The 26,764-nt window shown below is 40.9% G+C and overlaps 1 protein-coding gene across 1 annotated transcript in view; it reads left to right on the top strand.

Moving 5' to 3' along the window:
- Window positions 1-3,529: 3,529 nt before the first annotated feature.
- The window catches only part of plpp2a (phospholipid phosphatase 2a), a 31,337-nt gene continuing 8,102 nt past the window's right edge, over window positions 3,530-26,764 (top strand). Inside the window, exons 1-3 of the mRNA XM_061743684.1 lie at window positions 3,530-3,779; window positions 24,621-24,772; window positions 24,890-25,152. Coding sequence (XP_061599668.1) covers window positions 3,719-3,779; window positions 24,621-24,772; window positions 24,890-25,152 — 476 coding nt within the window. The 5' untranslated portion in view covers window positions 3,530-3,718. The remainder of the gene's footprint in view (window positions 3,780-24,620; window positions 24,773-24,889; window positions 25,153-26,764) is intronic.

Below are 26,764 nucleotides of genomic sequence, written 5' to 3'. Positions count from 1 at the left end.
ATCTAATTTGCAGTGATTTAACTATTCTAGGTGAGTACCAGCTGGGTTCAAGGCCCGCTTGCAGAGGTGTATAATCCAGGTGCCATAAAGTAAAAACCATGCAATGTTTCTGGATCCGCCTGTACATTTACAGGACTGTCTCAGAAAATTAGAATATTGTGATAAAGTTCTTTATTTTCTGTAATGCAATTAAAAAAACAAAAATGTCATACATTCTGGATTCATTACAAATCAACTGAAATATTGCAAGCCTTTTATTATTTTAATATTGCTGATTATGGTTTACAGTTTAAGATTAAGATTCCTAGAATATTCTAATTTTTTGAGATAGGATGTTTGAGTTTTCTTAAGCTGTAAGCCATGATCAGCAATATTAAAATAATAAAAAGCTTGCAATATTTCAGTTGATTTGTAATGAATCCAGAAAGTATGACATTTTGGTTTTTGTAATTGCATTACAGAAAATCACAACATTCTAATTTTCTGAGACAGTCCTGTAGAACAGGGGTTTTCACTAACAAACTACCTGCAGATGAGCTGGTTTAGTGATTGGTTGGAACAACTGCTGCTTGTTCTCCCCATTTACAACATGGCACCATGCAGAAATCATGTGCATGTTTGTCCAGTTCTTCCTATACAGTCTAGGGTGAAAAATGAGCAGTTGTGCTTTTATTCTGAAGAGCCCCACCGGAAATACAATTAAAGGGGACCTATTATGAAAAACACGTTTTTTCTTGCTTTAACATATATAAAGTGGTCTCCCCTCAGCCTGCCAACTCAGAGAAGGAGGAAGGCAACCAAATTCTGCAGTGTCTGTACAGCCGCCCGCATGAGCCGTCCAGTGTCATGTGGCTTCAGATTCTGCTCCCGCCGTTACGTAACGACAGGAACGATGCGTGAAACCACACTCACAACTAACTCCGCCGGCTGGAGCGGTGTATCGCATCATTCGCGTCATCACGTCATCGAGTCATCACGTCATCACGTCATCACGTCATCACGTCATCACGTCATCACGTCAGGCAGCCAATCAGCACAGAGCCTCATTATCATAGTCCCGTCCACTCAGAATCCCACATAGAGAAGGAGGTTAGAAACGGAGAAGATAAAGACATGGCTCAGAGGCTGAATTTGTAATTTATTTAGCAAAAACAATCAAAAGCTTGTTTTTAAGACATTCAAGGCCTGTTTAAATGGGTATTAGATGCCATAATAGGTCCCCTTTAATAATGTTGCTAAAACCAACAAGTCATTCATTTCTCCACCATAACCTTTAATCTATCCTGCAAGTTAGAGGAAAATGCAGAAAAACACAATAGTTGATAAAACTGCCAAATCGCAGTCATGTATTTAGATTTATATTCTACTTTGTCTTTAGACAAACATAAGTTCATGTTGGCACATTTAGCTAATGTTTTTTTTTATGAAGAGGGTTTTTACACACATGCATAAACAAAAGAAAAAAGTGTATCCTAGTAGACTCACCATTCAGCTAAGTAGCGTTATCTGACTTGAATTTGCATGTTATTTACCTGGTAAATCTTGTATATATGAATGATACAAACTGTGAAAGCTTTCACCTGCAGCTCAGGAAATAAAATGTGTTATTTATACAGAAAAATTCCAATAAATCAATGATTTGATGAAGGAGATAATTGATAATTCTATGAGATAATAGATAATCGTTGGGACTGTCAGCTTTATTGAATTCACAGTGGGAAAAAAACACATTTGCCACCAATATAATCAATATAGATAACTTACAGGAGACTATGTCTATTAAAAACATAACAGTGGCTACCACGTTAGATACACTCCAGGCATAATAAAATGTTTGAAGACAATACTTGCTCGACAATGAGAGTAATTGCAGTATTGAAGGATTCACAGGCTGATTTTATACCGACCTATATAGAGTATCATTGCTGCCTTCCATACGCCACTGCTGGCTTCTGTTTCCATTATGTGAGCCCATGCCTAATATTGTGAGGGAAGAGAAAAAAGAAAGAGTGTCTACGTAGGGGGCTCCATAGCAACAGGTAAGTCTTAATCGCCTATATAGAAACACTGCTTCATGAAATGTACACTACTTTGCTGATCCCGTGTAACCCTGTACCCAAGAGGAGCTTCCCATCTGGAAAAGGAGTGTCCTTGCTCTTTTCAGTCTTTTAGCCTGCAGCACATCACTTTTCTCAGTGACTGTTTTATGACCCTGCTGTTAAAAATCAACAAAAGTGATCCATGTTTTCTTTCCATAAGTAGGAATCTCTAATGTAAAAAATGTTAAAGAAGTATTGGTAAAAAGTCAGAAGAAGTTGGGGATTCCCTCCTCCCTTCCCTTTCCGATCCAAGGCAGAGGGAGGGCCAAACATTGAAGTCACCTAAGTCAGCCCGCTGGAACAGCCGCGCCCCACATGGAGCTGAAGTTAGTTTGAGGTTGGATATTTAACACACGTTCACCCAGGACAAGTTAAAAAATGAATAAGTTAAAGCAGCACTATGTAACTTTTCCAGCGTACTATAATATTTCCAGAGTCATTGTGATGGTACATCAACTTCCAACAGGTTTAATGACACCTCTATCATGATCTGAGAGGTCTGTATCGCCTTCACTGGCACTATGTAACTTGAAGGTGGATGGTAGGAACCCTGCCACACTACTGGTAAAGCACTACCGCTTTTGTCCAAAGGAGCCGCCAAACTCCACAAAAGCTGAAAGTTACGTTGTGCTGCTTTAAGAGCTTTTCTGTTGAATAGCAATATTATTTTTTTAGTCATTTTTATGTATTGTTTTCAATCGCTTCAAGGCTATATGTGGCAGTGACTCCAAACCCAAGCCAAATATAAATATAGACTACATGACATGCCTTTTTTTTAATTGAATTTGAGAGGATTTTCTTTTTTATATCATCATAATCAACCATTTCGTCTTAAATCCCTCTTGTAGAGGGGTCGCCACAGTGGATCATAGTCTGCACGTTGATTTTATATCAATGTTTTTTTATATTTATTTTTATTTAGCCAACTTTCATCTGCCACAAACCAAGGTTAAAGGTAGTCGGGGAGTTTTTTTTTTTTTAAATAACTCTTTTTTTGTAGTTTTAATTGGATGTATAAGCTTTCTCTATCTCATATGAATATTTCTGTGTGGAAACGAACACATATTTATCAACTTTCTTGTACTTTTATAAAGTAGCCTCCACATCATGTGCCCCAGTGAAATGAAATAGAAAAATAGCTCAAACGCAGTGCAAAAATAAGTGTCGTATTTGTGTTTGTGTAATACTGGGGTGAGGTTTAGGTTTGGAGGTGTTGACGCGTGAAAGGCTGATTTATGGTTCCGCGTTACACCAACGCAGAGCCTTCGCCGTGACGCGCAACGTTCGGTGCGCGTCACCGCGTACCCTACGGCGTAGGCTGCGTCGATTTAACGCGGAACCATAAATCAGGCTTAAGCGACATCTATGGTCGAACCTCAGACTAACTTCGCGGGGGGAGCGTGGCTGCGCAGGAAGGCAGGACTCTCTCTCACCTGAAACCGCTCACACACACTGGCGGCCACACAGGTACGCAGGGGACAGCAGCCGGAAGAGAGAAAAAAACACACAGGTATTTCTGTGCTCTATTCAGTTCCACCTGGTGGTCCTCAGACTACACCCGTCCCTGTTTTTATTAAAACCTGGTTCATTTATGAAAGTGACGCGTCGGCGGAGGAAACATGACAGAGAAATCAAAGAAGCTGATTCTGATCGTGGTGGATATTCTCTGCGTCTTTGTTGGTGAGTGAAAGCCCTTGTTTCCCCTTCCTCGCGCTGACATAATGGCTCTGAATGTGATCAGTTTCAAACTCTAGGTTTTCAGCAGATAATCATTAATACAGCCCCCAATGTAACTACTTTTCTTTCTCATTTTGTGACGCGCGCTATTGCTCAACATGATTTATGGATCCTTTACAGATAATACGCCTGTGGATTCAGGGGAATTTGATCATGCCTTTCTAAGGCCCGGACAATAATTGTGCAAGAATCTCTGCACGTCGTTTTTTTGTTCTCTACAATTACCTAACAAGTCAAACCGAATCTGTGACTGATTTTGTGGATGGTCACTGAGCTGAATAACGAAGGTGAAGCCAGATTACTGATATGTCTCCTCATCTAGCAGCTCGTCATGGTGCTGCCAGTGTATTCCTGAACGGCATTTTTTTTTCTTCACATTATTAAGGGACCAGAACCTGACATCACACCGCTTTGTGTCGACTAAAGTGGAGTTCAACAAGTTTCAAAGTCATTCATTTGAGAGATTCAGATGTGATTAGGGTTAAAGGACTAGAAAGGGGAAACATATTCAGGCAGAACATGTCTAGATTGTGTAAGAAAGTGCTGTGCATGCATGAATGAATCCCCTGATCGCTTTTTTTTCTTCCAATAATGCAAAATGTGCTGTTTGTGAGCTTTTCTTTCCTTTTTTTAGGGTTAGGGTTAGGAAGAAGAGCAGAGATCAATGTCATGGAATTTGTCTCTCTGACAGTTGAATTCCTGTTTTGGAAACTAGATGAGATGTGCGTGGGGGGAGGAATGAGGGATGCATCCTTCTGTCCCGCATGGACGACAGTATAGACGGGATAACGTGAGTGAAGGCTGATTTATGGTTCCGCGTTACACCAACGCAGAGCGTACGGGGGCCCTACGGCGTAGGCTCTGCGTCGATTTAACGCAGAACCATAATTCAGGTTTAAGAGTGCGTTTAGGGGATGGGGGGCTGAGCCGCGTCTATGTATCTACAGTCTTGTACACAGTACTCGAGTTGTAAAAAAAAAAATCAGGGGGGATGGTGGATTTTATCATATGGGGACAGATAATTTGTGCTGATTACAAATAATATAATATATTAAGAATAATAGCAGTGGCCAAAACACCTGCAGAAATACTGCAGGAATGACATAGCAGCAGTTAAATGCAGCCTTCTGTAAGCTTTAAATATCCACTGGGCTTACATCAAATACATCAAAACACAACAATAAAAAACAGTTTTCTGAACTTATCAATATGACTCTGTCCTTCACAGGATAAGTAAAATGGATCACTGCAAAAGTTCAAAATCTTAACATGAATATGTGTCTTATTTCTAGTTAAAATGTCTCATTTTAGTAAAAAAATCTCATTACACTTAAAACAAGACTCATCACTGGAAAAAAAATAACAATTTTCACCTGTTTCAAGTAGATTTTCACTTGAAATAAGTAGAAAAATCTGCCAGATCTACGGAACAAGATTTTTTTTGCTTGTAATTAGAAGATAAATCTTGTCCCACTGGCAGATTTTCCTACTTATTTCAAGTGAAAATGTACTTGAAACAGGTGACAATTGTCAAATAAGTTATTTTTCTGGTGATGACTCTAAATGTTGAAATAGCAGTAAAACCACATTCATTGATGAAATGACATAAGGGATGGAAAGGAGGGATGGCAGTTTTACTGGGGGGATGATTTTGACCGTTTTTATTTCAGGGGGGGATGCCATCCCCCCTCATCCCCCCTCAACTCCAGTACTGCTTGTACAGGAAACAAAACGGCTTGCTGCGACTTGTTCTGCACTCTGAGGTTGTCACAAAGCCATTGAATGTTATCATCCGGCTGCTTGTCATAGTTCTCACAAAGTTGTCACTATGATGTTGACAGACTGTTGTGGAGAAGTTTTTTTCCTATGCTTATAGTGGCCAAATAGTTGCGTTAACTCGGAATTTGCCTGAAGGAAAATTCACCATGTGCATATGTGTAGTTTTGAATGTATGCCTCCAATTTAACCTCCATCTGGTGAGACGGAGGGTGGAATGATAATGACTGGTTTCTATGCTGAATCCATGCGTGGAGGTCACTGTAAATGCACCTAATTTTCATTTTTGTTCAAGAAGTATTTCTTCTAGAAACTGTCATGATTAAAGCTTGTAACTGAGATGAGACATCATGAAGTTATCTTTTAGCTGATGTCAGTCAGGGTTCATCAGACCATTAAAATTGAAAGGCTGAGTCAACGCTGAAACATCGTTTTGTGAAATCAATGATGAGGCATCATGTTAAGGTAATAGTGAGGATGAACAGTCATTGAGTTTTATTAGTAAGTTCTTTTAAAGAAAGGAAAGGCATCTGCTAAAGGGTTTGTCAGTGTCCTTTTTAGAGATGTATCACACTGAAAAAATCTTGTGGTGTGCTTGAATGATTAAGAAAATACAATTAAACATCTTTTTTTTTTTTACTAATCTTTACTAAATCTCTGGCAAATTAGTTTGTACCCAGAAAAAAACCCACAATCTTCCCCGACATAACCTGAAACTAATAATAAACAATAGTTAACTAAAAAATGATTATTAAAATCAGACGTTGCTTTTGAATTGTGGTTCAACAGAATCCTAAAAAAAAAAAAAAAAAAAGTGAAAGTGATGTTTTGAAGTGTTTCATTAAGGGTGGGCAACTTTAAAAGATACTGATTAATGAGTAGCAGATAACTGATGGAGCGTCGGTCTTTCATGTCTCTGGTGAACATCAACCAATCAGACAATCAGACAAACATTAAAACCCTCCAGCTGGAAGGGGAGGATGCTGATTAGTCTGATTCTCTCAAGATTATGATCTGACAAATCTATTAAGAGTCCAGCTTCTTTGGAAGGACTGTGTGAAGACGTGTGCACCGGTCAGTATCTCAGACTTGAGCTGTGTCCACAGGTCAATATTCCACTTCATTATTGGCCTGGAATATGGATGGGAACCCACACAGCAGACACATGTGGGCCTATTCTGGCCTACTTCTGGCACTTAAGGCTTAGTTTTGGCTCTGGCAGAGGCTTTGTGGGCCAGATGTGTCCAATGTTCATGAACTGGGCCCAGCTTGGGCACATCTCGTCTTTTATCAACCCAGAAGGGCAGATGTTCACGCTTCTGTTCATCGACATTCACTGGCTACTTGCTTGCTCCTCAAATTGAACACAAGTCACTGAGATTCGCCTACAAAGGGACTTTAAGGTCCGCACCTGTAATAAGATTAAATTGTAAAGTCCTATGCCCCTTCCCGCGACCTGCGCTCAGCAGAAGAACCTCTACCCTCTCTTCACGTGAGGCGATGTCAGTCGACGCTGTTCTCCTACATCAGGGGTGTCCGACAACAAGCCACCAGCTCCCACAAGAGCAAGGTTGTCCATCTCTACTTCCATGAAGAGGACCTCTTTGACTGCAGTCACTCTGGATTTTACCACGTTAACTGGGACTTGATTGTTTTCCCCTGAAAGCGTCTGCTTAGGCCCTGTCCCAATACTATCACTACCCCTCGTTTTCATCACTACCCCTAAATTTTGCGCGTTCCCGTGAGGGTAGTGGTGTCCCAAATTCCTCTTTTCACCTAGGGGGAGTGGAGAAAACGAGGGGTAGTGGCTATGAATTGTCCCTACGAATCGAGGGATTTGCGATCCTCACTGGCTGACCTAGAGACCAAAAAATTTCCCAGAGTGCTTTTCGTCGTCATTTGCGGACTGAATCCAAAAAAAAAAACATGGCGGACATTTCTTATTTTTTAGTGAATAAAATCAATATTTTGATGTTAGTTTCTGCATAAAAATGAGTTTTGATTACATTTCTAGCGAGAAATATATATTTTACTTTCATAATATTCACTCAGTGAATTTACATAATCACTTTTTTGCCCGTTGTTCGCGAAGATCGCGCCGGAATAAAGGCTGTTAAGTTACGGCGTAGCTTGCGTAACCTACGCCGTAGGTTACTTAAGTTACGCCGTAGGCTCTGCGTCGATTTGACTCGCCGACCAAGGGCAAACATCATTTGCAGATTCGTCTCAGATTGTGACCGAGGGAGCAATCATTTTTTTGTGAGAAATAGAGTGAAATAATCCTGTGACTCGTCAGATTTGTTTTGGATGTTTCTGATATAATAGTTTTCAGAAACCACAAAGCTGTTATCTTTCAGATAAAGCTGAAGTGAAGATAGCGGAGCTGATTTATGGTTCCGCGTTAAATCGACACAGAGCCTACGGCGTAGGTTACGCGGCGACGCGCGCCGTAGGCTCTGTGTCGATTTAACGCGGAACCATAAATCAGCTCCGGAGCCGGCAGGCGGTTTTGATCCCGAAATTTTCGGATCAAATTTCCTAACAGGCTTTATTTGGATAAACTGAGCCCAGGTTGGGGATCTTAACGGTTACTTTTACGCCTGAAAAAATATTAAAACTTAATAAAGTGCCGTATTAACAGCGCTACAGCTGAAATTAAAACAGCTTTTGGCTCTCAGCTTCCTGATTAGGAGTAGGGATGAAAACGAGGGGTAGGGGGAGAATTGGGACAGGCCCCTGGGAAGATTTCAAGTGCCCTAAAATCTGTCCCTTCTTTTTTAGGGGTAGTAAAGAAAAGAAGGGCGAGTGAAAGAAAGTAGGGCTAGTGAAGAAAAGTAGGGGGTGTATTGGGATTGGGCCTAAGTGTAGCATGAGTGTTATGAGGGATAAAGGCCCAAAGACAGTGAAGAAGTGGACCGGTGTCTGGTGTATACGTGGACTGCTTTAGGCAGCAACACTCACCTTGAGTAAAAGATTTAAAACTAAAGAAAAACCCTTACAGAGCAGAGTCTGGGCCAAACATCCTTTCCTACGCTCGCATTCATTTTCAGAGGCATCCTGAGCTCATGCACTGAAGTAACGTCTGTTTTTAATTCTGGTTTATGCCTGAAAGATCCCGACCTGGTGTTTTATGGTGGTCAAATTATGTTGAAAAAGTCTTGGATTTTCTGTGCAGTTTTACATTGATAAACATTAATATCCAACCACTGAACAGTTTTTTGGTTCAGACTGCAATACAGTTGGGAATTCTTCATCTTTTTTCCTGAAAGACTTTAAAAAGATGTTGTCTGTGGGCTTATCTCAAATAAACGCAAGATTTAGATAACGTGGTAACTATTGATTACTTTCTAGAGAGCATGGTTGTTAAAGAAGCTGAAACATCAATATTTACATGAACTCTAGGTAGATTTTTTTGTACTTTTATCATATCGTAGACCTCTACGTACAAAACTGACCCCACCTCTGTCCGGCTCTTCTTCTCTCGTACCTTTTTGATAACTCTTTGTCCAACAGAGCAGTAATCGGTCATTTATCCCTGTGTAAACGATCACCTGGTTATATATTCCCCATTACAAAAGCATTAAGCCTGAGGAGGTGTGAGCAAGGTTGTGTGACTTGGCAGGAATGTGCTGAGTACCCAGACTCACTCTGAGCTGCTCAGCGCTTCATTCCTCAACCGTTCTTCTCTGCAGACGCGTCAATGTCCTGCATCTGCTCTCCATCAACGTTACAGGCTGTTGATACAAGAGACACGAGTACATAACGGTCACTTGCTCAGGCTTACGTGGCTCTCCAGATCTATAACTCACAGAGACGTAGAGGGCATTCTCCAGTTTTATGGTTTTGTGTAATTTTCCATCTATCCATCCGGTTGTTTACAGACTACAGCGCAGGGTCACAGGGGTCTGCTGAGGCCACTGTATATATTTTCCATCATTCCTATATTCTGCGCATTTATAGCAGTAACATGAAAAGGGTTCCTCTGTTCCCCAAATCTTATGTTACAACTTTTCTTTTAGCGTTTGATGTCTTAAAAACACAGAAAATTGAACTTTATTCAAGTTCAGCAAGGTCTAATCTTTTTTTTCTAGACAATCAGATGGAAAACAAACTAGAACGTCAAGATAAAAGCATTACATTTCAGTCGTCCTGCACAATGGTGGATTGGGGTGGACTTTGGGAGGAATGCGGTTAACACATCTTTACACTGCAGGGACACTTATTGAATCCATGTGAGAAAGATGTCTGTTTTAAAGAGATCATCTTGTTCTTTTTGGGGTTTACTGTTTCCCACGGTGGGTTTTTTTGCATGTACCTTTTTGGAAGTACAGGTACAAAAGTCCACACGAAAGGGAGGTTAATCTCTCCCACAGAAAACAGTTTGTTTTTTCTAAAACTGCCTGAAATTCCTCATTTGTGTGATCACACTTTTCTTTATTTACGTGATGACATCAAGGATGGCCTAATGACAAGATTAGCAGGTCTCAGACATCTGTCTCACATGCTTTTTTATGTAATCAATATGGTTGATGAACTGACCAATCAACACACTCTGGATTTTTGGAGGCAGGTCCTTTAAAGAGACATGAACATAAACAGAACTTTTTAGATAGGTGAAAGACAGATAGATTATGTTCAGGCTGGAGCCCAAATCCACTTTTTGTAGTATTTTTTTTTCATGTTTCTAGATTGTATCTACACCAATTTTACAGTGAAAATCTGTATTCAAATCTTTATTTTTTTTTCTTTTTAAAGAAAAGATATTTTTCCCAAATCTGATGCAGGAGTTGAATTTTCAAATGTGATTCTTATCAGATTTTTTACAAATTGTATCTCAATATTCATCTCCCAAAGTGATGGAAGTGACGTGTTTGCTCTGTTCTGGCCCGTGTCTTTGATGTGGTGGACAGTCGCCATGACGACGGCAACGGTTGATGTATTGATGCTGAAATACACCAGTACACAGTACCTTCGTCTGTCTCTGGTGCTTAATGTAACTCGTTGACAGTTTGCACCGGGACTCCTCATAACCGCTCGTGACACCAGTAAATCCAGTTCACCGACATCTGTTTTGGTTTGTTTACATCACTTCTATGCATGTAGGCTACCGCTTCAACCATCTAGTACTAGGAGCAGTAAGGGCACATGTCGGAGCTGGTTGACTGCAACGTATAATGTAAATTAAGTTATTGTTTCACATGAATGTCTTGGATGTTGACTCTCTTACATTGTTTCAAAGCTGAGAGAGACCAAAAACCTGTGCTTTCTATGCTTTTTCTTCTTCTTCTTTTTGAGTTCGTCAGTAAAAGTGAGTGCAGCTGATTTTGCTTAATGAGGAAAGGTTTCACTATCATGTAACTAGACTGTAATTACTAAAGAACTATAATTCTGATTTTGTAAGATTCTATTTGATTCTTTTATCGTACAGATATATAAGGACTCATCATCCACCAGCATCCAAAGTTTAAAGATTGTCCCTCAGGCCGTCACTCTGCTGAACGTAGTAGTCGAATATTTGTGCAACATCTTCATTTCTATAAATATTGGTTCTGTCTTGTAAATTGTGTACATATTTGTTGGTTGCTGTGGTTTATTATCTTTTTTTTAAATGTTTTTTTATTGAATGTTGAGCGAGACAAAGTCTGCTGGATCAAGTTCAAGTTGATTCTGAAGTATACAATCTTAAGGGCCATCTGCCGACCAGTGAACGTTGCACCATGTCATGGTTTCGTAAATCCTTTTAGAAGATGTCGTGACAGGCATTGATGATGAGGATTTCATTTGGCTGGTATAAGCTTGCACTTTTTAATTGTGGAAGCGTTATATCTCAGCTGTACAAAGGCAGGAAAGTAGTCTAAGATCTTTTTTTTTTTTACTGAAGCTCAAGCTATTGTAGATGCTGCAGCTCCTAAGGTAACTGTTGCATTAGTTTTTTAGGAAATAGAAATTTGTATCTCCTGGTAAGCAAAGGGAGCATTGCAGGTTTATGATTGTTACGTGCAGTCTACTTCTGCTTTCATTTCAGAAAGCATAAACTTGTCTTTTTTTTGTGATTAAACTTTTTTATTGATTTTCCATCACTTGATCAAGCAATTCACATGTCCATAATATGACCGTTTACAGCAATACAAAACCAGACTGTGAACACAACGAGAAAAGAAAAGACAAAGAAATCACACAAAACAGAAAACCAACAGAAAACATAGAGAACATGCACATTCCTCTTGACACCATATACAACACCGCATTTCCTCATACAACATTGCACTTCACATTCATCTACTGCGCATTATATGATAATACACATACATCAGGGATATGACACACAGATTTCAATTATCATGGCTAACCTCCCCAATAGTCATTTCCAGATAGGGGTCCCAGACTTTTCTGAAAAATGTTCTATAAGTAAAAAGGGGGACATTTTGGTAATTTTATTTACCAGCAACTTCAATACTCTTAGATGTTAACCTTTTCTTTAAAAAAAAAAAAAAAATGTCCATAAATGTAATTTATTATTATCATAATCTGATCTGTTTTTTTTTTGGGGTGGGCGGTGCACGCAGTGGACCTGAATACCAAGAAACAAATACTCTTTTATGCTTAACAGAAACTATTATTATTATTATTATTATTATTATTATTATTATTATTTAAATTGCATTTTTTCCCCCCATTAAATTATGACTCAGAGATCACGTGATACCAACACTTTAATACATGTCTGTATCAGTCTCCTGTTTCTGGTTAACGAAGCAGAGGTATTTGACCATGTTCGAGGGTCTACAGGCCGTTTATACCTTTATGCTCCTTTTTTTAAGCCCTTAGAAACTGTTTTAAAAGAAATCTGGTTATTTGTTTTGACATTGTGGCTAAAATAAGATGTTGGTGCAGGGTGAAAGTACATTGAAGGAGTTTAAAAGTGAAGTGTATTGAATAAAAGGATGACAATGATTTATTGTCGGGAGGATTTAAGCTTTTAAACTCCTTTTTTATGCCATTGCATTGACATTTCAATTATCCAGGGGAAGTTTAACTTGTCTTTCTATCGTTAGTTTGTGAAACTGAAAAATATCCAACAGCTGGAACCACTTCACTTGGCGTTCAAGAGAATATCCACTAATATCTACACCAGATGCATATTTAATCAATAAAAACTGAAGACAATAAATATGAGTGACATTTTTATTTTGAAAAAACGAAACAACATTAAACAGTTTGTTTCCTATCCCTTTTGTTGCTCTAAATGTTTGCAAAAGTAGCCCTCAAGTGTTGCAGTAGCATCTGAGGAGGACGGCATGAGATCTGTCACGAGGCAGAGAAAATGCAGCTCCTGAGTGACGACAGCTGTTGTTGTTTTACTCTGCAGAAGATTATTTATGTGCCACTTTAACAAGTCGTCGACACGGATGTGATGCTCCTCCAAATGTAACATCACACAAACGCAAAAGCTGAGTCTGTTCCTGCCAAAGAAGTGCCAGAGTCAAGAGGGACGCGTTGACTTCTGCTCCCTGACATCCCTGTGTGAAAATGGAAGAGAAAAGCGCGTGTGTTGTAAATACTGTACGTAGTACGCGCGCAGGCTTTTTATGTGCCCTTACGGTTACAGTTCTCTTGTGGTTTCAGAGCCGTTTAGTCAGTATTGTGGTGGTTTTATGAGAGGAAGGATTATTTCTGTTTTAGTGGTGCTTGAAGTCAAATATACGTAAGTGAAAGACCCACAACTGATTGTTCTCACACACACAGCTAAATGTAAATGCCATGGTTCAGCTACAATGCACTAAGAACGCAAAGCTGCACAAGAACCTTTAAGGCCTTGTGCAAACATTTTGGGTTTTAACTTATTTTCAGTCAAACCCAGAGTTCCAGTGATCACAAATACATTATAATCAAGAAAAATCTGGATACAAATTATGTGCAAAATAAGGGATCAGTGCCGAGGTTCAGCATTTCTCAAAGAAAAGTTCAGTAACAGACTGAAACCTGGTGGAGCCTCTCCAAGCTATAGCTCAGGAACAAAGTTTATTAAACTTGAGCAGCACATCATTACATGCTTGATTAAGTGGTCAAGCTGAAGAGTGTTTCTGCAGAGTGGAGCTTGATTCTCATCCAGTGGACATGCACAGCCAGAGATTTGTAAATATTTAACGTTAAACTAGTTGACAAACGCTTTGAGTAACACAACAATGGAGTCCTGACTTCAAATCCTCCAGAAATAAACTTTAATGTGTGACTTATGAGGAGCTTTAAGGGAAGTTAAGAAGTGTATGACGTACATTGAACAGTAAGATACACCAGCCACATTTGATCTCTTGGAAGTTTGATCTTCCAGAAATGACTCAAATTATTTCCAACTACCTCTTCCTCCTCTTTATCTAAGCAATCAAACATAAAATAGTTGTTGTTTTCAGTTCTAGAAGATTAATGGCTCTCTTGTGTCCCTACAATAAAGCTGCCGTCAGCAGTGAACTTAAATAATCACAAAGCCTGGAAGAGGGCTGAAATGGCATGCCCTACTTTGTTTAAAGGTGATAAAGAAAAACCTCATGGAATATCTAAAGTTTCCACGAATTACTCCTTTTTTTTTCTTCTTTCCCCTTCCTTAAGAAAATAGGAAAAAAAAACTTTTTTTTATCATCCAGTGTTGTGTAGGACTTTCCCAGAAAAAAATCCCCATCCTCAGAGGAAGTGATGCTCTTTCTTTGTGAAAACAGTATTCCTGAATACAGGAAGTTTAATCGGTCTTAAAAAAAGAAAAAAAAATCTTTCAAACAATGTTGGCTCTTAGACGGGCAAAACAACAGCATCTGAAAGTTCAGCCTCAAAGAAATGTCAGCAAAGGACAAACTGCAGCTTTCTGGTCTTTCTGAGGTAATTTCATGGGAATGCAGTGCAGAGGGGGGAAAAAAATACACAATGAGAATTTAAATGCAATCCAATAAGAATTTAAAACAACCTCCACATAAACAGGAGGATTTCAACAATTTAAATATTTATTTCCTGACTATCTCACTCGTCACAAATCCCTGTGAGGTTGTCCAGCAGACGGACTGAGCTCGCAGGCGTCTGTTGAGATTTCATGGAGGCTCGAGACGAATGTACACATACTTCGCCGTTGCCCATTTGCGGTGCTGCTCCTGACAAGTATCTCAGATATTTGGCTCTCCGGAGCCAACAGTGTGGCCCCCACATCATGTGCAACGTCCACTCATCTTGAGAACTGAATAACAGGAACACTTCCCCCTTCCTGCTGGGTCAGAGGTCAAGGGAAAGTTGTACTTGTGTCTGATCCCAAATTCCATTGTGTTTATTTTCTCAAAGTGGAATCGGGGGTGTGCTTTTGCCAGAAGAGATTATGAAAGTGTAAAACAATACTTACTCTTCTTCCCTTTTTTTTTTTTTTATCTCCAGTGGACATTTTAATTCAGAGGACAAAGTCAGCATAATATTTTAGAGCACCGTTTACGACTAATGGTGATTTCTTTTCATTTGCTAAACCCAGATCTCAGCCCAAATTATTCTTTACCAAACTCTCCTTAATACTTGCAGGATTTGGCAGCGCTGATACATTGAAGACTTATCTATCAAGCAAAAGCAAGTTTTAAAAGCAGCCCTGCAGAATAATGGGGCTTTCTCTTTTTTATTTCTCTTGCTCTCAGGGATCCCCCATAGCTCTGTTGCGGTCCAGCGCTCTCATGGATACAGCATAAATACAGCTGTGCATATGGATATTTTTACCAGGTGAAACTTGGAACTACCAGCAAGGACACTGAAGCCCGCAGACGCTGACAGAGAAAACAGAAGAAAGCATTTTATTTTACCAAAGCGACATGTGGTGAAACCACATGTCGCTTTTGTATGCAGCAACCGGCTGTAATGTAGCGAATGTGCCATATCTCTAGACACAAACATGCATTCTCTGTAAGGTTGCATTTAAACACACTACATACACATCTTAATAGCACCCTAAAACATTAAAAAAAATGAGTAAAAAAACAAGCAAACACCTGTCGAATAAATCCAAGTACATGAACACTTCCGTAGCTGTAATGCTAACCCACGAAGAACAACTAAATATGCTTTATGAAACTTATGAACCACCAGACACAAAGTGTTAAGCACACTTTAACCTACACACCTTGACAGGAAACAACTAAATTATAGTTTCAATAAAACGCATTGCACTCGCACATCATTACGGACATTAGTTATGTTTACTAATTACTCGATTGTAGGCATTTCAATTGATTATTTTCTTACAATAAACTAACATATCTAAGATTTAAATAAATAGCACATATATGAATAAATACATGTAAAAATGTATTATTATAGTTAAAATGGGAAAACTGTCAACATGATTTATAAAATAAAAGTGGCTCCAATTTGGTGGATAATTTATCAGGGGCTCCCTCGTTGGAAATGTTCCTTTTTTATATGAACTGAACTTGCGCTGTAAAAATAAATAAATAGCAAAGTTCTGAAAGGTAACAAAAAAAGAGAGGAAGAGTGAGAGCTTTGGGCCAATTTTTATAAACTAGTTGACTTAAACAGAATTTGTCCACTTGTGTCATATTGTTGATGACGGGTGTAGTTTTGATTGTAGCAGTAATTAGCACCTCTTCAATCCCACCGTCAGGCATTCCTTTGTGGAAGCAAAGCCTTTGAGCTTGGAGATGGGCTCTTTTATCTCTGGGGGAATCTCTGGGGCTGAGGAGGTTAAGAAGCTCCTGGGTGGCAAAGCACCAGGGCTGGATGAGAGCCACGCTGAGTTCCTTAATGCTCCGGGTGTTGGGGGGGCTGTTTTGGTCGACAGCCAAGGGGGATAGAAGGGTGTGCTCCAATTACAGAGGGATCACACTCATCAGCCTCCAGGGAAGGTATGTTCAGGGGTGCTGGAGAGAGGATAGTCGAGTCTCGGATTGAAGAAGAGCATGGGGGTTGGACTCAGCCTATAGGCTGCCCTTTGTCACTGATTCTGTTCATTAAGTGAGTGGAGGGTGTCTGGTTTGGTGGCCTGGTAATTGGGTCTCCTCTTTTTGGAGATGAGATGGTTCCATTGGCTCCATCAGGCCGAGACCTTCAACTTTCGCTGGAGCGGTTCCTGGGATGAGAAACAGCACCTCCTAAATCCGAGGGCATGGTCGGCAGTCAGGAAAGGGTGGATTGCCCTCTGGGTTGGGAATCTGATGCTGCCCCAAGAGGAGGAGTTCAAGTATCTCAGGGTCTTGTTCACGAGTGAGGGAAGAATCCGCAATGATCCAGACCTTGCAACAATCTGTTGTGGTGGAGAAGGAGCTGAGCCAAAAGGCAAAGCTCTCAATTTAGCAGTGGGACTACGTTCCTACCCCCACCTTTGGTCACGAGCCGTGGTTGGTAACTGAAACGAGATACAAACATCAGAAATGAGCAGAGGTGTCAAGTAACGAAGTACGAATACTTCGTTACCTTACTTAAGTAGAAATTTTGGTTATCTATACTTCACTGGAGTAATTATTTTTCAGACGACTTTTTACTTTTACTCCTTACATTTTCACGCAATTATCTGTACTTTTTACTCCTTACATTTTAAAAACAGCCTCGTTACTCTATTTCATTTCGGCCTTTAAACAAAAACTATCCAGTTAAATTGCTCCATCCGGATAGAGTGAATTTGGTTGTGGTTGTTTCAGATGTTCTTGTCCAGTTTTTTTCTTACATCCGTTCCCTCAGATTCCTGCAACTAAACTTGGATGTACATTCCAATAAAGGTTAGGATAAATGATAACATGCCTCTGAAGTTTGACTTTTTGCACCATTACAATACTTATAGGCAACTAGTCATCATATCTTCTGCTCTCTGAAACACATGTTAATGCTCAATAGTACACTTATATGGTTGTTTAATATATTTGCATTATACTAAGATGCATTCATTTTCAATGGCTTTTGTCCTTAATGGCTTTTCCCCCTTACATTACTTTTACTTTTATACTTTAAGTTTTACTTTTTGAGCAAAAAACTTGAGTTGATACTTCAACTTGTACAGGAGTATTTTTAAACTCTGGTATCTATACTTCTACCTGAGTAATGAATGTGAATACTTTTGACACCTCTGGAAATGAGTTTCCTCTGCAGGGTGTCAGGGGTTCTCTCTTAGAAATATTGTGAGAACTTTGGTCATCCACGAGGGGCTCAGAGTCGAGCCCCTGCTCCTCCACATCAGTAGGAGCCAGATGAGGTGGCTCGAGCATCTGGTTGCTCCCTGGTAAGGTCATGGGCATGTCCCACTGGGAGGAGACCCCAGGGAAGACCCAGCACATGCTGGAGGGACTATGTTTCTCAGCTGGCCTGGGAATGGCTTGGATCTCCCCAGATGATAGACAAAGTGGCCGGGCAGAGGGAAGTCTGAGCTACCCTGCTGCTTAGGCTACTGCATCTGCCACCCAACCCTGGATAAGCGGATGAAGATGGATGGATTGTGGCAATTAAATTGTTGTCAAATCTTAAACATAATACTTAATAATTAAGTACAATCCACTGAAAAAAGGCAGTTTTCCAGCAGCGTGTAGGTGGATAATCAGATCTTGGCTGGGCCAAACTCAAAGACTCACATTGTCAGCCCCGTTGATCCTATCATGTTCTAATACTTCACACATTTTTGATCTACATTAGATAGAATTATAACAATGTTGATAAGATGGTGTTTGAATTGTGTATAAAGTGTATACTATGAATCGAGCCTGTCCTGCATGTCTTCCTTCAGTAAGGCTCTTTCTCTTGACCAGGCTGACCCAGCCTCTGGTAGAGGATGCTGCCCCACTAGCACAGGCCTATGAAAACATACCAGGCCTCCTGTAATAATAAAGCAGATAAAAACAGCCAGTCCTGCTCGGATAATAGGAACTCTCCATGGACTCGGCTGATTCGAGGGGAATCAACTTCCTCAACCATGTGTGCTTATGCAAACGTAGTGCTGATTAATCTCTGCGTGTCGAAGGCCACTGCCCAATTCTGTCCACTCGCATCTCCACCCAAGCAGCTCGTAGCCTCCGGAGACTCGCACCAAACAAGCAGTCTCCTATCTCAGTGTTGTCCTAGCACCCTGCAAAATAAACACTTGGTGGGCCTGACTTCAAAGTGGAGCTGAGAGCTTGCTTGACCTGCAGAAATGATCAACTCGGAGATGTCAGGAACAGAGGGAGGGCGTCCTTCATGAAAATAAATTCCCTTTAATGAGAAAATTGCTCATCACTGGAGGTCATTAGTGACACTAACAAATATCACATTAGACATTAGAGCTGAGTTAAGTCTTCCTGTGGTGCTACTAAAAAGTGAAATATGGTTCACATGCTGTGCAGCGACAAAGTGTGGAGAGAGTGGGTGTTTACAGACTGTCAGGAAACACATTGTGTGTGTGCATGCAGATTGAAATTCTTATAATAGCATGGACATTTGTATATTCAAATGCAATATATTGGTGTTTAAAAGCAGCTATAATATGTGCTTTTTTGACATTGATATGTAATGTATTATTAAACTGCAGCAGACCAACCATATTTTGCAAAGAGCCCTAAGAAACCGACCAGGATCAAGAGTTTTTGGCTTCAATTATGCTTTACCTTTAACTACAGGCTATTGGTGTTAACATTTTGAGTCTTCCAGGCCTTCTACTCCACATTTATTGTGTCGCACTTCTGCATGGTTATCCATAAAAGCACAACTTTATTGAATTGAATTAAAATTGATTTTAAGAGTGATTTAAAAAGATGACCGGCTGCATCAAGGATCAGCTCCACTAATAAAATTAATGATTTTAAAGTTGCACTTTGGGTTCCAGTCCTACAACAGGGCGTAGCATGACTTTTCAGTTCAGGAAAGCACAATAACTAACAGACATGGAATTTCACTTCTCCATAGGTTATATTTGGATCTTACATTTAGACTTGCCCTTGCTCAGAAATGTCTGTGTTGCTAAATCTAGGAAGTGTGTGCTATCGAGTTAAAGGCAGGCTTTAAAGTTACACAAAGGATGCCAATTGTTTGGCCCTCTGAACAATGCAGTAAACTGACTGGTTAATCCAAATATGAATAGATCCCTTTCTTGTTAGTTAACAGGATGATGTATTTTGGTGGGCGGGACATACTGTAGCTGGAGGCAAAACAACTTCCACTGTAACCTGTATGCAGTGTTAGCAGTTAAGTCATTTGAAAGTTATGAATGAAAGTAATACCAGTGACCTCGTCTGAGTACCTGTGTTTACGTAATCACAGGGACCGTGAGTGTTGCTAAAAGAAATGAACCCTGACACACCCAGACTGGCCATCACTCAGCGCAAGGATGATTTAGGCCCCGTTTACACATGGCAAAAAACGGTGGTGTTCTCACGCGTTTGAGCCGTTTACACGAAAATGAAGCTCAAAATCACTCAAAAACGATAATTTCTGAAAACTCCGGCCAAAGTGGAGATTTGCAAAAACTCTGTCCTCACGTTTGCTTGTAAAGAGAGGGAAACGAACATTTAGGCTTCAGAACGTCACATTATGCGACAGAGACATCACCAGCGTCATGTGTGCGACCTGTATTTGTTTGGCTACTGTAGTTACTCGTTTGTTGATGTTTTTTTTCCAGGATTCCTATTGGCTAGCATGACTTTATGTTTCTCGTTCCACTGTAGGTTTGGCTCATAGCACCTTAACAGCGTATTTATGCGGGTTCGTGTAAATGATGGTATTCTTCAAAATGTAGAGGGGGAAATATCCATTTTTGTAAATACCTGGCCATGTGTAAACGTGGCCTTAATCATTTCTCGTATAATTTGCAGCGAGGATGCAATACCATTTTTTTTTATTTGAAGCCATTAGTGATATTTCTATCATCCTGGCACCCAACAACACAACAAGACTACTTAACACTTTTATAGCCTGTAAAATGGTGAATATTTATATTTTCACTCAGGCTTTCTCTGTTTTTCCTCCAGGTCTAGTTAAATTATGTCATCGTGATGTAGGTCCTTAAAAACTCTATAAATGGGCAAAACAAGCAAGCAGGAACGTACCTAACATCCGTCACCACATGCTAGTTATTTTAGTTTGGCTTAGCTCATGCTAAGCTATGATGCTAACTAGGATTTGATAACTTAGCTCTTTGTGTTGATTTGTGATGAGTTACATAAAAATGATCCCTCTGTACAGTTGTCATGGATACAAAATTTTAATTTAGTGGCCAAAGCCATTTATTTCTGCCGGGCCATCAATGTTTATTTCTGCTGTAAATCTGGTTGGACACGAGGGTCGATGGAGACTGAAGCCTGAATTAAGGTTCTGTGTCAAACCAACGCAGAGCACACGCTGACGGCGTCGCCGTCGCCGTCGCCGTGAACCCTTCGGACTTCTCCGTCACTCCATTTCGTCGCGGTGCAGTACCCCCCGTGACCGCTAATTCGCGATCTTTTCCTGAATGGTTTATCCGACTTTTTCCGGTCACAGTGAATCAAAGAGGTAAGGACAACTATTGTGCAAAAAAAACAAAACAAAAAAAATCACACATACACGAAGAAAAGAGCGCTGAAAGTTCACGACTGCTTCAAACCGGAAACCAGAAATGCGTTGCTACCAAACGAACCAATCACAGCCCTCTCCGTCTGCGTGTGGTCTGCGTCGCCTCGAAGCGTAGTTACAATTTTCGGGAGGTGCACGTCAGTGATGGCGTGTGGTCTGCGTCGACGCGTACCACACGCCGTTGGCACGCCGTCGTTTTGACGCAGAACCATAACTCAAGCTTGAGACGCCATTCCCCTAGTGGCCGGCTGAGGAACTGCACTTCTCTGTACTACTTGGCTTGCATCCGTTTAGCAAGCCCCTTCAAATAAAGTACATTTAATTTTTTATTTACTGGTGTGAAAAATGCTTATCTGGTGTCAGAATGTGTGTTTGTATCCTCACACGATTATTATTATATCCCTGCATGACTTTAAGAAGTGAAACGGCTTCTTACGGACACGCTGTTGACCACTAACATCCACGTGTCCACCTGGCATCACTGTCCCACCAACGGCTGCGTGGTACACGCTTCACCTCTTCTTCTTATGTGGTTCCATTCGGTTCTGCTTATCAGAGTATCAGGTCCGCAGCGTGGAGGAAGGAAGCGACGTGTGAATATAGAGCAGCCCTTATTGTGTCACCCACTAAATATACAGCTCCACCTTGGGAAAATAAACTTCATGCAGTCCTCGTTATTAGCTTCAGCAGTTCATTGAGAAGTTTCTGAAAACAGGAAAACTATTTTAAGATTGTAGAGCAGAAGGTTTCTGACATTAGTCCTGTAGATGATACTATTGTCCCGCTCAGATTTAGGAGGCAGTTTTATGTCCCATGTTGTTTGTTCAGGGAGAAACCGCTGGTTCTTCTTACAGCTTGGTAAATACGCGCATCTCCTTAAAATCTGCATGTTAAAGACCTGTTTATCTGTCGTGTTTGTGTGTGTGGGTGTGTGTTTGTGTGTCTTCCTCTAGTGCTTCACTGTCAGGCTCTTCGCAGTGTAAACATTGTGAAGTCAGAGGTCACGGTTGTAAATGCCCCACAGGTTTCCACGGTGACAGGCAGTCTGTTTTATGGAGAGTGACCTACAGAGGTGAAGCCCCTGATGGTGTGTTCTTAGCTGTTTCCTGAGCTGCAGGTCTTTGCACTGTAGTCCACCTGTCGTCCGTCAGCCTGCTTTAACATGCACCGCACTTAGCTCGTGCAATAAGGCCCTGTCCCAATACTCCCACTACCCCTCGTTTTCATCCCTACCCCTAAATTTTGCGCGTTCCCATGAGGGTAGTGGTGTCCCAATTCCTCTTTCCACTTAGGGGTAGTGACGAAAAGTAGTGTAGTTGCTATGAATCTGTCCCTACGGATCGAGGGTTTTCGGATGCACCCTAGCTGAACTAGTAATAGAAAAATTTCCCAGAATGCTTTTCGGCGTCATTTGTGGACTGAATAAAAAAAAAAAACATGGCGGACATTTCTTATTTTTTAGTGAATAAAATCAATATTTTGAGTTAGTTTCTGTATAAAAATGCGTTTTGATTACATTTGTAGTGAGAAATATATATTTTACTTTCATAATATTCACTCAGTGAATGTACATAATCACTTTTTTTCCCGTTGTTGCAACCTCGCCAGAATAAAGGCTGAATTATGTTTCCGCGTCACACCAACGCAGAGCCTACGGCGTAGGTAATGCGGCGACGCATGCCGTACGCCGTAGGCTCTGCGACGATTTAACGCGGAACCATAAATCAGCTCCCGAGCCGGCAGGCTCGGGAGCTGATTACAATCCTGACATTTTCGGAGCAAATTTCTTAATAGGCGTAGCTACAACTGTTAGATTTCATCTATTAAACCAACATTTATCTTCCTAAATGATTTATTTCGGCCAGCGGTAATTCTCCACAGAGCTGCAGGTTTCTCCCCGGGACGACGGCGCAGGTTGAGCTGCCGATCACGTCTGTACGTGAGCTGCTGCTGCTGGGCCTAGGTCTCATCATCGCCGAAAACATCAGATCAAATTTCTTAACAGGCGTTTTTTGGATAAACTGAGCCCAGGTTGGGGATCTTAACGGTTACTTTTACACCTAAAAAAATATTAAAACTTAATAAAGTGGCATATTAACAGCGCTACAGCTGAAATTAAAACAGCTTTTGGCTCTCAGCTTCCTGATTTTAGGGGTGGTGCTGAAAGTAGGAGTAGTGGGAGTATTGGGACAGACCTGGGAAGATTTCAAGTGCCCTAAAATCTGTCCCTTCTTTTTTAGGGGTAGTGATAGTGAGGGAGGGCTAGTGAAAGAAAGTAGGGGGTGTATTGGGATTGGGCCTAACTCTCATCAATTTATTGATGCCTATTTATTGATTCAGTGTGTGTGCGTGCAGTGTATTTCCACTCATTAGATGCTTATGGACTGCAGGAACCTTTTTCGTGGGTCATGCAACTACTGGAGAAAGTTATTTTTTTGACATAATTCACAAACGGGTCCATGTGTGTCACTTACTGGGTAAGACGTGGGACCACAGTGCACCATGGGAAGAAGGAAACGTTGGGTTCTGCCAGTTTATGTTGATGTTGCTTTGAGAAACACCAACCGTGCATGAACATGATTGTTGGACATGGTAATGGTTTTTTCGTGATTGCAGTGGCCTCCTTTGGGAGGAAAGTTACCCCTGTCACACCCAAAAAATAAATAAAATAAAAGCTTCAAGAATGGTTTGAGGTGCGGATTGGACTCCAGATTCTCCAGATTTCAGTCCCCAGTACATGTGGGATGTTCTGCAGAATCGGCTCTAATTCATAGAGGCCCCATTTTTAACCTGATAGCTTGGTGCCAGAAAAACCTCAGTAGACCTTCAGAGGCTGCTGAAGTCATGTTTTATTGAGTTGAGGCTGTTTTATCAGTTAAAAGAGATTAGGCACGGGGTCATAATGTTACAATTGATTTATGCAGGTATTTACTCAAATAAAAATAAATCACTAAAAATGATGCGGCTACAAGTCTGTTTTGCTCTGTAAAACATGTTGTTTTCCATTTAATGACTTTTTCTACTTTATTGTTAGAGTCGAAATCAAATATAAATTTGGATACAGAACATTCTTTTCATTCTCTTACTTTCTTTAGTTATTTGTCTTTCTTTTAATAATAAAAACCCAATCTGTTGAGCGCAACTGTAGATATGGTTTTATAAACTGTTATGGTTAAACATCTGTCTCCGTTTCTCTTTGTGAACATTCATCGTTCAGATATGTACAATCTTTATTTATTTATTTTTTTTAAAAAGGGAAAAAAAAACCTCTTCAAACTATTTTAAACCATTTCCATCCACGAGTTGACGGTTTGCCTCTGCATTTGCATTTATTTTAAGTTTTAATAAAACTTGAAGCTTGAAAATGAAGTCCAAATTTGATGGAAAGAAAAAAGACGACTTACTTTTCTGAGGAAGCAGAGGGCTCTCTGTGCAAATAAAGATAAAATTGTTTATTTTTCCCTGCAGCGGCGCTGCCCTCTGCCATCCTCACGTTGATGTTCACCCCTTATCAGAGAGGAATCTACTGCGATGACAAAAGCATCAGCTATCCCTACAGGAGAGACACCATCTCCCATGGAGCCATGGCTGCAGTCACCATCACCTGCTCCATCGTCATCGTGAGTTTCTGTTTGTGCAAGCTGCAAAGAAAAGTCTTACTAATAAAACCCCAACAAGGGAGCATCAAAGATGTTTTTTTACCCCAATAGCCTGATCCGTTTCCTTTCTGTCCACAGATCACTACAGGAGAGGCCTACCTGGTGTACACCAAACGCCTGCGCTCCAACTCCCAGTTCAACCAGTACCTGTCTGCTCTGTACAAGGTGGTGGGGACCTACCTGTTCGGGGCGGCCATCAGCCAGTCACTGACCGACCTGGCAAAGTTCACAATCGGCCGTCCGCGGCCGAACTTCCTGTCCGTGTGCGCCCCGGTGAGCTGTAACGGATACATGCTGCAGATCAACTGCACGGGCGCCCCCCGCAACGTGACCGAGTCCAGGTGAGCCGGCCCGACCCGTCATCTCCACCGCATTCAATCTGATAGGAAAAATCTGTCATAGGCCCAATCCCAATACTCCCCCTACTTTCTTTCACTAGCCCTCCCTCACTATCACTACCCCTAAAAAAGAAGGGACAGATTTTAGGGCACTTGAAATCTTCCCAGGGTCCTGTCCCAATACTCCCCCTACTCCTACTTTAAACACCACCACTAATCAGGAAGCTGAGATCCAAAAGCTGTTTTAATTTCAGCTGTAGCGCTGTTAATATGCCACTTTATTAAGTTTTGTTAGGTTAAAAAGTCATCACAATATTAATAACTTTAGAAAAAGACACCGGAGACTGTCAGAAATGATTTTCAATGGCCTTCTGCAGAAGGTTGGAGAGGAATCCTGAGAAGCTTTAGGCAACACAGCCCTTCTCTTAGCTCGTCAGAACTTCTCTCAACTGGCTCTCTGCAGAGCTGGCGCTTTTATTAAGCAAAGGATGACAGGAATGACCATATTTGGAACAGTGAATGTATAGATGGACGATTGACAAAAACAGATGGTCACACACATGACTTTTCTTAGTATGAAGAAACAAACAGACATCCTTAAAACACAAAGAGTCAAGAGGTCAACTAAAACAGGACCCTCTGTTGGAGGTTTGAACAGATGGTTTTTAAAGACACTGGGTTATTTACAAACCAGAAGTCACCAGGCCAATCTTCATGGGGGTCTCGTGTTATCAGATGGTCCAACTAAACCTAGCTAACCTTTAAGTCAGCTTAACGTAAACTCTGTAAGGCTTTGCACAGATGTGTCTAAAGACACTGCTCAGCTGTTGACAAAGCCATAAATACCTAAATACCATCAGGGAATGGCCTGGCTGTAACTTCTGTTAACAATTGTAAACTTGTGAAAAACGCAGCAGTCAACTTCTCTGAGCTTACCTAATTAAACCTATTCTGATAGTTTTATTTTTTCATAATGACAATCTTAATTCAAAAGAGTTGATTAACCTCACATTTCCCTACTCTTGTCATTTTGAAACTTCACAGCACCCAAAATAAAACACTCCAGTGTCATTGTAAACATACAGGTAATGAAAACACAGAACAGTACAAAGACAGTAATAGTCGGAATCGGGATCGTAATCTCAGTCATTATGTCAGCATGACTCAGTAGTGAAAAAAGTCTCTTCCATTCCTCGGACTCCTCTCCTAGGTTGTTGTCGCAAGTCAGTTTGGCTAGTCATATTCTTCAGGCTGGGCTGGCGAGATAGGCATCAGATGTTTACTTCGGCGAGCAAAGGTTGTGAAACCGCTCGACTTCCCGCACTACTCGAGCCTGGCATTTCTCTGCTAGCTTTCAGTGCAACTGGTGAACGCAGTAGATCATTCAGCAGCCTTTACTGCTGCCGGTGTCCTGATCTGGACAGCAAAAAGGGCCCGTCCTGACGGAGTGATGACGTTTCACCACTCGACTCAGGATCCGGTCACCCAGTTTCAGCAGTTCCTGCTTTAGGAGAGGGAAGAGGAAGAAAACAGCAGCGTACAAGAAGACGATTCTCATGTACAGTCCGACTAATGGCCGTCATTCAGGCCATGGCTTTGTTGAGCCTTAACTTAA

This window comes from Cololabis saira, chromosome 16 (assembly GCF_033807715.1).
Source record: "Cololabis saira isolate AMF1-May2022 chromosome 16, fColSai1.1, whole genome shotgun sequence".
Lineage (NCBI taxonomy): Eukaryota > Metazoa > Chordata > Actinopteri > Beloniformes > Belonidae > Cololabis > Cololabis saira.
The sequence above is the reverse complement of the archived record's forward strand: the minus strand, read 5'-3'. Positions and strand labels throughout refer to the sequence as shown.